Below are 13339 nucleotides of genomic sequence, written 5' to 3'. Positions count from 1 at the left end.
ACTTGTCGTCTATAGTTAATTAATTATCAGTTGGTTAAGAGCATTCTTCTTTATACTCAAAGTCCCATTTTCGAGTCCCTCTCTCTATAAATTAATGTAACTTATCCTACTTGTTACAAAACATAATATAAAATAAAAGTAGTTATAACTCATTTGTCGTATCATTCATATAGTTTCTCTTCACCTCGTTAGTAAACAAAAGACCAAAAAAATCAAAATAAATATGTACATCTAACAATGGATCTGACCTATCTCTCGCAAGACGCCTACTATTCTTCATGTCCTTTGGTCTCCTCCTTGGTTTCTTTGGATTAAACTTAATACAGATGGTTTATCTAAAGGAAATCCTGGTCCTACTGCTTGTGGAGGAGTTTTCAGGAATTGCCATGGTCATTTTCTTGGTGGTTTCTGCCAGTGGATTGGTTATCGCAACTCTTTTTTTTTTTTTTGCAGAATTATCTGCAATTATTATTGGTATGGAGTTTGCATATGAAAAGTGACAGCTCTAGTGTTATTTCTGCTCTTCAATCGTCTGATTTTGATCCCCCATGGCCTCTTCGTACACAATGATCTATTTGTTTGGACCGCATTCAAAAAATGACTTTCTACTCATCTCACATATATCGGGAGGGAAATTCTGTTGCGGACAATTTTGCTAACATGGGCTTGTCTTCTCCAACTTTAACTTGGCATGATTCTCTTCCGCCAGCGGCTCGTGTTGCATTGTTTTCGGACTATGTTGGCTTGCCTGGTTACCGCTTCTCAAATTAATGTGCATCTTAACATCCATGTTTGTCTTACTTTTTTTTTCCCCTAACTTTGTGGTGTTGCTCAACTTGTTTTGTAGGTTTAGACCTTTAGGTTTTGTTTCAGAGTGGTTAGGTTTCATATCTCCTCCTCTTTTCTTTGTATCTCTCTTGTTTTTGTTTCTAGAAGGATATGGTTTATGTCATCTCTTCTTTTTCATGTATTGTTTCCAAGCACCATCGTCCCGACAAAGATTTTAAAAGACGAAAAATCCATCATAGACTCAGTTTTTTGTTCCCACAATGAACGCGTAGTGGAATCAGAGCCGGTGTTGAGAGAGTGCGACCGGTTCGATGGCACAGGGTCCTCAAAACCCAAAAAAAAAAAAAAAAATTTGAATATAATAATATATATATAATAATATTATATAAAAATAATATATAAAAATATTAATCAAATCAAAATATATACATATAAAAATCGGATGGGTCAAAATCAAATCAAAATATATGCATAAAAAAATCTGATGAGCCGAAAGCCATCAGACTACTACCCATCAAAGTCAGACTACTAGTACCTAAAAGCCATCACCCATCAGACTACCTACAACTTGTACGAAAATATATAAAAAAATAATTAACAAAGGGCAAAGTTAATCAGAGAAGCCCACTGACCGAGTACCTATAAGCCATCACCCATCAGACTACCTACAACTTGTACGAAAATATATAAAAAAATAATTAACAATGGGCAAAGTTAATCAGAGAAGCCCACAGATTACCAGTACAAAAGCACCGGAATCATAGACGTTGTGTGACATCCTAAATCACCTAGGAAGTGATCCTCAAATGTATATTCTTCATCCCTACCTTGCACGAGGTATTTCGGGAGCTCAATAACTTTGGGTTCAATAGAAACTCAGAAGTTAAGCGAGAAGGAGGCCAGAGCACTCCCAGGATGGATGACTCACTGGGAAGTTGCTCGTGAATTCCCAGAAACAATAACCGTGAGGGCTTGGTCGGGGCCTAAAGCGGACAATATCGTGCTACGGTGGTAGAGCAGGGCGAGGAAGTGATCTGCCCCGATCTGGGATGTGACATGTTGTGCCAATGTCCTAGATTCCTAGTGTAATTCCCTTCTCTCTTTGTCCCATTGTTAGATTTCCCACAAATTATTAAACCTTAATTTATAAATTTATGAAATTAAAGAGAAACTTCCAAATTATCAGAATGAAGGAGACTTCGATCAAAGCATGATATTTACTAATTTAAGTATATTGACTCGAAATTTGAAGATTTGGCTATTTTTCATCTATAATGATTTTTTTATTTTTTATTTTTTGTACTTTTCAGGGCAAAATCAAGAGAAGAGCAGTCACAAAAAATCGTTAGACGCACACATATTACGGATTATCAGGTTTCATCGTTCATACTTACTATAATTTTATTATGATCTTGTTTGAGATATAAAAGATAGCACTTTCTAGAAAATATACATCTAGCTACTTGAAGCGTCAAAGAAAAAGAAAAGTTAAACAATTGATTCAACCTAAAAAATGAGCTATTTCGATATTGCTTTTTAACATCAATATTTTATTCATTTTTTTTTAAGATGTCGTATAAGAAGGGCCCCTTTTATGAATTTCGCACAAGACATCCGAAATCTCAGAAACAGTCTTGAGTGGAATGAGCGCCAATTTTCCACCATCGTCTATTCTTCAACCACGCAACAAAAATCTTGGGCAATTTTAATCCATGACAGTTCAATTTTTCGTAAACTGTTTTCAGCTCTACTTTATTGATAATTTATTTAATAGTTTTCAATTAAAAAACCAACGAAACTACAAGTTAAAAACAAAATAATTATTAAACTGCCCCTTAGCGCCAGTCTACTAGCCAATGTTGCTTGTTGGATTGCAGAGTGCGGTTTATCTAATGATAGTAGCTTCCCTTGGTTAGAGACTTTTACAACATCTTTGTACAAGATTTTTTAACCCCAACCGCATAGTACTTAATTTTTTCAAAAATAATAAAGTTTAGCTCCAACCGTCGAGTTTCCCAAATAAGTAAAAATATGCCGTCGATGTATTAATTATGCATAAAGGTGTATCTAGAAACTTTTGAATTGGATCGTTGGACATGACCAATGACATTTCAGCAAAAGAAAAACCCAACTCAGTAAATGGGGCTGCTGATTAGATTAGAACAAGTCAGTCAAGCTACATTATTTCGAAAAAAAAAATTCAGTGTGAACGGGAGATTATAATAACCAATGATAAAATCCCTAAAAAAAAAATTCAAGTAAACAAAGGCGGCTGCAGATAAAATCCCTAAAAAAAAATTAAAATAATAATAATTAAACTCTACAATCTCTGCTATATTTTAAGATGATCACAGTTTAATCTGTAAAAGCATTACAAACATGGTGGTTGTCCTTCTTCTCAAACTTCTCTTGTTTCAGCTACTTCCTTGTGCAGCTCCATTATCCTTCAACTTCTCCTCCTTCCCAAAAGTCCCCCGCAATTTATCTCTCGAGGGAGATGCTTCCGTCGACGGCACGTTCCTCCGTCTGACTATTAGCGCTGCCGACATCCAACGGAACAAAAGTGTCGGCCGAGCCACCTGTTCTCAACCCTTCCTCCTCCGCGAGAACGCCACCGGAAAACTCGCTGATTTCACCACAAACTTCACATTCGCCATCGACTCCTTAGACAATACGCGCTACGGCGACGGACTCGCCTTCTTTTTGGCGCCAAACGGGTCCTCACTCAACACCACAGTAGGCCTAGGCGGCTATCTAGGCCTCCCCGTCATAGAGCTGCCAAATAATGAATCGACGAATCTGTACCCCTTTGTGGCAGTGGAGTTTGATATCTACAAGAATAACCGAATTTCCATCAAAGATCCTGACGGCGGTCATGTTGGTATTGACATGAACTCTCTCAAGTCTAAAGTTACAAAGCCTTGGAATGGATCCATTACAACCGGAGGGGAAAATACTGCTCGGATTCGCTACGATTCTGGATCCAAAAACCTTAGTGTTGTTTACACTAGTTTTGAGAATGCTTCCCTAGTGTGGAGGAATATTAGTTACATTGTAGACCTGAATGAGTACTTGCAGGGTTATGTTGTTGTTGGGTTCACTGCCGCGACAGGGACTCTTACAGCTCTACATAAAATCAACTCATGGAATTTTAGTTCTACAGAACTGCGCGATGAGAACGAGTTTAACAACTCGGCGCCAGAAAACGGGGTCAATGTCGGACTGCTTGTTGGGCTGGTTGTTGGTGGGTGTGTGGTTTTGGCTGGTGGGTTGGTTTTGGTTTGGTGCATTTGTTGGAGGAAGGGAAAAACAGGGGGAAGTAGTGATGATGAGGATCCTACGGTGAACGACTCGATCGATGAGGAATTCGAGAAGGGGACGGGCCCGAAGAAGTTTTCGTACAAGAAATTGGCTCGATCCACGGGTAATTTCGATGAGGGAGAAAAGCTTGGAGAAGGAGGATTTGGTGGGGTTTATAGAGGGTTCATAAAAGACTTGGACTCGTATGTTGCTGTTAAGAGGGTGTCAAGTCGGTCTAGACAGGGGATGAAGGAGTACGCGGCGGAAGTAAGGATCATTAGTCGACTTAGGCATCGGAATCTGGTGCAACTAATCGGTTGGTGCCATGAAAAAGGAGAGCTCCTGCTTGTTTACGAGTTCATGTCCAACGGAAGCTTAGATTCCCATTTGTTCAAACCGAAAACCTTGTTACATTGGGAGGCAAGATACAGAATTGCTCAAGGCTTGGCATCCGGGTTGTTCTATCTACACGAAGAATGGGAACAATGTGTGCTGCACAGGGATATTAAATCGAGCAATATTATGCTCGATTCAAATTTCAACACCAAACTTGGGGATTTCGGATTAGCTCGACTTGTGGATCATGGAAAACAATCGCAAACCACGGTTCTAGCTGGAACCATGGGATACATGGCTCCGGAATGCGTTACCACAGGAAAGGCAAGCAAGGAAACAGATGTCTACAGCTTTGGAGTTGTTGCTTTGGAGATAGCTTGCGGGAGAAAACCCATTGATCCAAAGTTTGGAAGGACTCAAATTAACATGGTGGAGTGGGTTTGGGAGCTTTATGGAGAAGGGAAAATCATTGAAGCAGCTGACCCTAAATTGTGTGGAGAGTTCGATGCGAAACAGATGGAGTGTTTGTTGATTGTTGGGCTGTGGTGTGCTCATCCGGATTACACGATGAGGCCTTCGATACAACAAACAATTCAAGTACTTAACTTCGAAGTTCCATTGCCCATTCTCCCATCAAAGATGCCGGTGGCCAGCTATGTATCTCTTCCGGTATCATTTTCAATCTCGGCGAGTTACAATACTGATTTGGAAAGACGTCAGACAGAGTCTTCGGGTCATGGTTACAACACCAACTCCTCACAATTCACCTCATCTTCTGCATCCAATTCTTTTCCATCAGCCTCACTTTTGTATACAAGATAAATTTAATCTCACTCTGTTACACAAATATATAAATTTGTGTGAAATACATTTTTTTATAGTGAGTATCTTTAAGTAAATATGTTCGACTACCATCATGTCGTAATTATATGTTATACTCATAAATTTATAACAAGAGATAGCAAGAGGGTTTTTACTCGAAAAGCAGTAAGTGAAAGAGAGGTTCTTTCTACCAGGGCATTCAGAAATGTACATGTCAAAATGCACAGAGAAACAGCATCAAAAGAAAAACCCAATACTCAAGCATGACCACCAAGTTCAAACGACGATATCCATGTCTTCCCAATGTCAACATAAACAAAAAAATCAGCTGCCATCCATTCGTTCCTTCAGTTTTCACATCAAACAAACCAAAACACATGTAGATAAATATATTATGCACTCTTGAATCTAGATACTATTGTAGTTTCAACAAGACAGTGAATCCAAAAAAGTCTACTTGTAAAGTGTAAACAATGCAAAATAAAATACAACAAAGTTCATTATGTTTGTAGTTTTGGAATGAAACAGAACCATTGATCAGCTAGTCCAAGGATATTTTCGACTTGACGTCGGTGAAAACAATGACTCTGTGCTGTAAAAACACTCGTTTCTTGGTCTACAAGAAAAGGTGATCGCTCTACTTAATAGTTGACAAGCAATGTGCAAAATGTCTCTACATAAAGTTCGATACTATGGTTATCCCTTCCGCAAAGCTTCTACCCCTCCTCCTCCTCTTCCTTCTGTTTATCCCTTCCGCATCTCCCTTGGCCTTCAATTACGACAGCTTCACCATCGGCAAGACTGGTATATTTCTCGAGGGAGCAGCTTACATAGATGAGCAACTCATCAAACTCACCAGAAGCGCCAGACAAAATAAAAATGTCGGCCGAGCCACCTACTATCAACCCTTCCTCCTCTGGGAAACCTCTACAGGAAAAATCGCTGATTTTACCACACTTCACCTTCATGATCGATTCAGGTCATGCCGACGGGATGGTGTTTTTCATAGCTCCAAGTGGTTCCTTACTCAACATTCCAGCAGGAGGTAGTGGCCATCTTGGCCTGCCCGTCAAGGAACAACCAGGAGACACCACAAGGACGCTGTATCCTTTTGTGGCTGTGGAGTTTGATATCTACAGGAATGAGCACCAGTAATCAGGGATCAGGTCGGTGATCGTGTGGCCATTGACATCAACTCTCTCAAGTCTAACATTACCACTCCCTGGAATGGTGATATTAATGAAGGAAAACGAAACGATGCTTGGATTAGTTATAACTCCAGCTCAAAAAATCCGAGTGTTGCATTCACGAGTTTTCAAAATGGTACAAATGGTACTGAAGTGGAGGTGATCAAATATCTTTCTTACATAATTGATTTGAAACAATACTTGCCAGATTGGGTAATTGTTGGGTTCTCTGCTGCTACCGGTCAAGATATTGCTGTTCATAAGATCATTTCATGGAATTTCACTTCAACTGCTCTGATGACGATCCTACGCACAACAAACCAGAATCTATTGCACCATCCGGTGTTAAACCCGGGCCTGGAAAATCCAAAATGGGACTCCTGCTCGGGTTGGGTATTGCTGGGTCTCTAATCTTGTTTGCTGGGTTGGGTTAGGTTTGGTTCATATATCGGAAGAAAAGCAAAGCAGTAGACGGACTTGATGAGAATCCCTTTTGTAATAAACTGACTGATAAAGAACTGGAAAATGTAACCGGCCCAAGGAAGTTTTCTTACCACGAGTTGGCTCAAGCGACCAGTAATTTTGAGGAGGGAGAGAAGCTGGGAGAGGGAGGATTTGGAGGGGTTTACATGTTGAATTATAAGTGTTGAGCTGAAAAGTTTAGAATAAGATTGTTTAAATTGGTGTATTCACTTGTGCAAAATAATGCCAAGTGTAAAGTTCTGTTTTGTAAAAGACCATGAGTGCCATGTGTTGGTTGATCTATGTAATTAGGTAGATGAGTAACTAAGATGAAATGTAGTGTATGTGTGGTCCCAAGTTTAAGGCCGACAGTTATGTAAAAGCATGTGCTTCGTGCTCTTTCATATACACAGAAAATATTCCTCTGCAATTGAGACAGAGAGAAAAGAAACCATTCATATTCCTCTGTGTTCTTTGTTTTGCTCTTCGTCCAGCTCTCTTTCTCCAGATCAAAACTCGTGAAATCATCTACACTAACATGGCCTCAGAGCCAGGTTGCGTCATTTAAAAATCCGGGCATAAATCTGTGAGGTTACTGAGCTCAATCGAAGCTCATGAAAGATTTGCAAGATGGCTGGATCTGGAAGTTCTGAGGTGAGAACTCCGATCTTCTCCGGCGAGAACTACGAGTTCTGGAAAATTAAAATGGTCACAATCTTCAAATCTCTTGGGTTATGGAATCTGGTAGAAAAGGGATTGCCAACACCTGATTCGAAGAAGAAGAAGGAAGCTGAAGGGTCATCGGAAGACGATCGTGATGAAGAAATGATGGCAGTGCTAATGAGAGATGCAAAGGCTCTAGGAATTATACAAAATGCAGTCTCTGATCAGATCTTTCCTCGGATTGCAAATGCTGACTCAGCCAAGATGGCATGGGATCTACTGTATGGAGAATATCATGGTGGTGACTAGGTTAGATCTGTAAAACTTCAGAATCTTAGACGAGAGTTTGAGTATGCTAGGATGCGAGATGATGAATCTCTATCTAATTATCTCACAAGGCTGAATGATCTAATTAATCAGATGAGAACATTTGGTGAATCGCTTTCTAATGAGAGGCTTGTGCAGAAGGTTCTGTTTAGTCTAAGTAAATCTTATGATTTGATCTGTTTAGTTATAGAAAATACAAAGTGTTTAGAGACTGTAGAATTGCAAGAAGTTGTTGCAATCTTGAAGAGTCAAGAACAACGGTTTGATCTACATAACGTTGATACCACTGAGAAGGCATTTGCATCATTCTCAGTGAGTCCACAAGGGCAGAATAGGAGTGGAGCTCAATCTGGTTCATCAAAATTTCAGAAGAATTGGAATCCCAAGGGAAAGAAATGGGATCCAAAGTCTCGATTTCAACAGAGACCTCTCAATAGCCCTGCATCCAATCCATACCAGACACAGTCAATGGGTCAAGAGAGTACCAAACCACAGTGTAGAGTGTGCTCTAAGTTCCATTTTGGTGAATGTAGATATAAAGGGAAGCCCAAATGTTATAACTGTGATAAGTTTGGTCATTGGGCTAGAGAATGCACTATAGGGAAGATTGTGCAAAAGGCACATTCTGCAAATCAGGTGGAAGTGACAGGGAATCTGTTCTATGATAATAGTGCAATTTCAGAGAAAAATGTCAATGGAAATTGGTACATTGACAGTGGTTGTAGTAACCACATGACAGGGAATGCTGATCTCCTTGTTGATATAAGAACAAATGTTGCTGGAAAGGTGCAAATGCCTACTGGGGTGTTAGTAAATGTTGCTGGAATGGGCTCATTGGAAATTGATACTAATAAAGGGAAGAAGTACATTAGAGAGGTCATGCATTTGCCAGGATTGAAGGAAAATTTGTTGAGTGTAGGTCAAATGGATGAGCATGGATATTATCTAGTGTTTGGAGGAGGTTTGTGTAGTGTATTTGATGGACCTTCACTTGACAATCTTGTCATCAAGGTCAAGAAGAAGGAAAATCGTTGCTATCCTCTTTCTCTGTTGCACGACAATCAGTTGGTTCTGAAAGCAAGCATAGATCACTCTACTCGGACTTGGCACAGAAGACTAGGTCATTTGAACTTCAGGGGGTTGCAGCAACTCAGTGAGAAAAATATGGTGCATGGTCTTCCATACCTAGAAGAAATCAAAGATGTATGTCAAGGATGTCAATTTGGAAAGCAACATAGAGACTGGTTTCCAAAGAAACAATCCTGGAGAGCAAACTGTCCCCTGGAACTTATTCATGTTGATTTGTGTGGTCCTATGCAGAATGCATCCTTGGCTGGAAACAAATATTTCATGTTACTCATCGATGATTGTACAAGAATGATTTGGGTGTATTTTCTCAGATACAAATATGATGCATTCAATTATTTCAAAAGGTTTAAGTCAATGGTGGAGCTGCAGAGTGGTTTCAAAGTTAAAAGTCTAAGGAGTGACAGAGATGGAGAATTCTTATCTTCTGAGTTCACTAAGTTCTGTGAAACTAAAGGCATTCAAAGGCAACTCACCATGGCTTATACTCCTCAACAAAATGGAGTGGTGGAAAGGAAAATTCGAATTGTGGTTGAAATGGCAAAAACTATGCTTCATGATAGAGGTGTGCCATATGTTCTTTGGGCTGAAGCTGTACACACAGCTGTATATATTCTAAATAGGTGTCCTACAAAGGCACTTGGGAATACAACTTCTTTTGAAGCTTATAGTGGCAGAAAACCAGGCATAGCACATCTCAAGATTTTTGGTTCCCTGTGCTATGTACATGTACCTACTGAGACAAGACAGAAGCTAGATGCTAAGAGTGTTAAAGGTGTATTTGTGGGTTATGCTACATGTGAGAAGGGATACAGAATATTTGATCCATGTACTAACAAGTTAATATTGTCAAGAGATGTAGTCTTTGATGAATCTATGACCTGGAATTGGAAAGAAAATCCACAAAGTTCAGCTGCTGCAACCTACATTCAGGATCAACCTGGAAATGTAGTTGGTGTGAATTCATATGAGATTAGTGTGATTGAAGGAAGTTCTCTCAGCCCTAGTTCTCCTTCTCATGCACAAGAACAAGAAAGTTGCACTCCTGAATCTGCAAAGCTTTCAGAGGCTTATGACCACACACCTCTGAAATGGAGAAATCTTGATGATATTTTTGCTCAATGCAATATGTGTGTTATGGAGCCTAAAAGATATGCAGAAGCAGCTCAAGATGAATCATGGTTAAGAGCAATGCAGGATGAGTTGACCATGATTGAAAAGAATGGTACATGGGAATTAGTAGATAGACCAACAATGCAGCCTGTTATTGGGGTTAAATGGGTCTATAAAACCAAATTGAATCTGGATGGCACAGTCTTGAAGAATAAGGCAAGGTTGGTTGCCAAAGGTTATGCTCAGAAACCTGGTTTCGACTATAACGAAACCTATGCTCCAATGGTTAGACTGGACACTATCAGAACCCTCATTGCATTAGCTGCTCAAAAGAGCTGGAGGTTGTATCAACTTGACGTTAAATCTGCCTTCCTAAATGGAGTACTGCAGGAAGAAGTATATGTAGACCAACCAGAAGGATTCACAGTGCAAGGCAAGGAAGATAAAGTGTATAGGCTTCATAAAGCTCTTTATGGACTGAAGCAGGCATCTAGAGCCTGGTATGGAGAAATTGATGCATACTTCTCCCAGTGTGGTTTTCAAAAGAGTCTCAGTGAACCAACATTGTACATCAAGTCAAAGGGAGAAAATGATATCATAATTATGTCTATCTATGTAGATGATATTATCTACACAGGTAGTAGCAAAGAAATGTTGGAAGAATTCAAAGAGGACATGATGATGAAATATGAGATGACTGATTTGGGTCTACTTCACCATTTTCTAGGAATGGGAGTCATTCAAACTAATTTCAGCATATTTATTCACCAAAAGAAGTATGCCTCTTCCTTGTTGAATAAATTTGGGTTGAATGAATGCAAGTCTGTGTCTACACCACTGATTTCAGCTGAAAAACTTAGTAAGGATGATGGAAGTGGTCCAGCAAATGAAGAACAGTATAGAAAGATTGTGGGGAGTTTACTGTATCTTACAGCTACAAGACCAGACATAATGTATACAGCAAGTCTACTTTCCAGGTTCATGCATTCTCCCACAAACAAACACTATGGAACTGCCAAAAGAGTGCTTAGATACATCAAGGGAACATTAGACTATGGTCTGGAGTATGTCAAAGGAAAGAATGCAATGTTAATCGGATTTTGTGATAGTGATTGGGGAGGATCTGTTGATGACAGCAAAAGTACTTCTGGTTATGCATTTTCTTTTGGCAGTGGAGTGTTCTCGTGGGCCTCTGTGAAGCAGAATTGTGTAGCACTCTCTACTGCAGAAGCAAAGTACATCAGTGCCTCTGAAGCAACTGCTCAAGCCATTTGGCTTAGATTTGTACTTGAAGATTTTGGTGAGATGCAAACTGAAGCAACTCCAGTGCACTGTGACAATACAGCTGCAATTGCAATTACTAAGAATCCAGTTTTTCATCAGAAAAATAAGCACATTGACAGAAGGTACCATTTCATCAAGAATGCACTCCAGGAAGGGATAATTGATTTGGTTTACTGTCCAACAAATGAGCAGGTGGCAGACATATTCACTAAGGCTTTAACAAATGATCGGTTCAACTATCTCAGGGAAATGCTTGGAGTGAAATCAGCTCAAAACTTAAAGGGGAGTGTTGAATTATAAGTGTTGAGCTGAAAAGTTTAGAATAAGATTGTTTAAATTGGTGTATTCACTTGTGCAAAATAATGCCAAGTGTAAAGTTCTGTTTTGTAAAAGGCCATGAGTGTCATGTGTTGGTTGATCCATGTAATTAGGTAGATGAGTGACTAAGATGAAATGTAGTGTATGTGTGGTCCCAAGTTTAAGGCCGACAGTTATGTAAAAGCATGTGCTTCGTGCTCTTTCATATACACAGAAAATATTCCTCTGCAATTGAGACAGAGAGAAAAGAAACCATTCATATTCCTCTGTGTTCATTGTTTTGCTCTTCGTCCAGCTCTCTTTCTCCAGATCAAAACTCGTGAAATCATCTACACTAACATTACAGAGGCTTCATAAAAGACTTAAACTTACAAGTTGCTGTTAAGAGGATATCCAGCGGATCTAAACAAGGGATGAAGGAGTACGCATCAGAAGTGCGGATCATTAGCAGACTTAGGCATCGGAATTTGGTGCAACTCATTGGTTGGTGCCATGAAAAAAGAGAACTGCTACTCGATTATGAGTTCCTGCCAAACAGAATTTTAGATTCCCATCTTTTTAAAGAAAATAGCTTGTTGAGTTGGCAGGTGAGATACAACATTGCCAAAGGGTTGGCCTCTGCATTATTGTATCTACATGAAGAATGGGAACAATGTGTGCTTCATAGGGATATCAAGTCGAGCAATGTTATGCTGGATTCAAACTTCAATGTGAAACTTGAGGATTTTGGGTTAGCTCGACTTGTAGACCATGGAGAACAGTCACTAACAACAATTGTGGCAGGAACCTGAGGCTACATGGCTCTAGAATATGTTACCACAGGAAAGTCTACCAAGGAATCAGATGTCTACAACTTCGGAGTTGTTTCTTTGGAAATAGCTTGTGGGAGAAAACCCATCGATTTCAAATTAGAAAGTAGCCAAATCGAACTGGTGAAGTGGGTTTGGGGGCTTTATGAAGAAGGGAATGTTATTCAAGCAGCCGATCCAAAACTCTATGGTCATTTTGTTGAGAAACAAATGGAGTGCTTGATGATTGTTGGGCTATGGTGTGCTCACTTGCAATATATATTCAGATCTTCAATTCAACAAGTGATTCAAGTGCTTAACTTCGAAGCTCCATTGCCCATTCTCCCATCAAAGATTCCGGTGGCGACTTATATTGCTCCTCCAACATCATTCTCAACATTGGTCAGTGACAGTGACACCATTACTTCTGAAAGGGGTCAAACTGAGTCTTCAGGAACGCCCCATAGCCTCACAATCACCCCATCTTCTACAACAAAATTTGTGACACCATCAACAACATTTCAAAGTGCACAATAACCCTAGGATAAACATATATTTCAATGTAAAACCGCATGCATTATCCACTATACCAAAGTAATGCAGACGGTGCACTTCTAATCAATTCCCATTTCTGATTTTTGTAAAGACCGCAAGGTCGAATCTAACATTAGTAGTAGCAACTGTGTTTTCAATTTTAAGTTTTCACACAAAAGAAATGTCAACATGCACAATAAGAGAGTGGCAAAATTTGTACCTGGTGATGAATGAAGAACTGAACTGTATCTTTTGCATTCAAATAGGTTGGTCGGCTCATGAACGTTCAATTGTTGATCTTTCATCTTTTTAATTAAAGCTTAGTCCATA

At 39.5% G+C, this 13339-nt stretch overlaps 1 protein-coding gene and 1 pseudogene across 1 annotated transcript; both read left to right on the top strand.

The window, feature by feature from the left end:
* The first annotated feature begins 3071 nt into the window (after positions 1-3071).
* Positions 3072-5324, top strand: LOC139194523 (L-type lectin-domain containing receptor kinase IX.1-like). Its single transcript, XM_070819299.1, has one exon. It carries the CDS (start codon positions 3169-3171, stop codon positions 5245-5247), a length of 2079 nt encoding a protein of 692 aa, XP_070675400.1. The 5' UTR covers positions 3072-3168; the 3' UTR covers positions 5248-5324.
* Positions 5325-5841: 517 nt separating this feature from the next.
* On the top strand, positions 5842-13107 carry LOC103446250 (L-type lectin-domain containing receptor kinase IX.1-like; annotated as a pseudogene).
* Positions 13108-13339: the final 232 nt, after the last annotated feature.

This window comes from Malus domestica, chromosome 03 (genome assembly GCF_042453785.1).
Source record: "Malus domestica chromosome 03, GDT2T_hap1".
Classification (NCBI taxonomy): domain Eukaryota; kingdom Viridiplantae; phylum Streptophyta; class Magnoliopsida; order Rosales; family Rosaceae; genus Malus; species Malus domestica.
The sequence above is the reverse complement of the archived record's forward strand: the minus strand, read 5'-3'. Positions and strand labels throughout refer to the sequence as shown.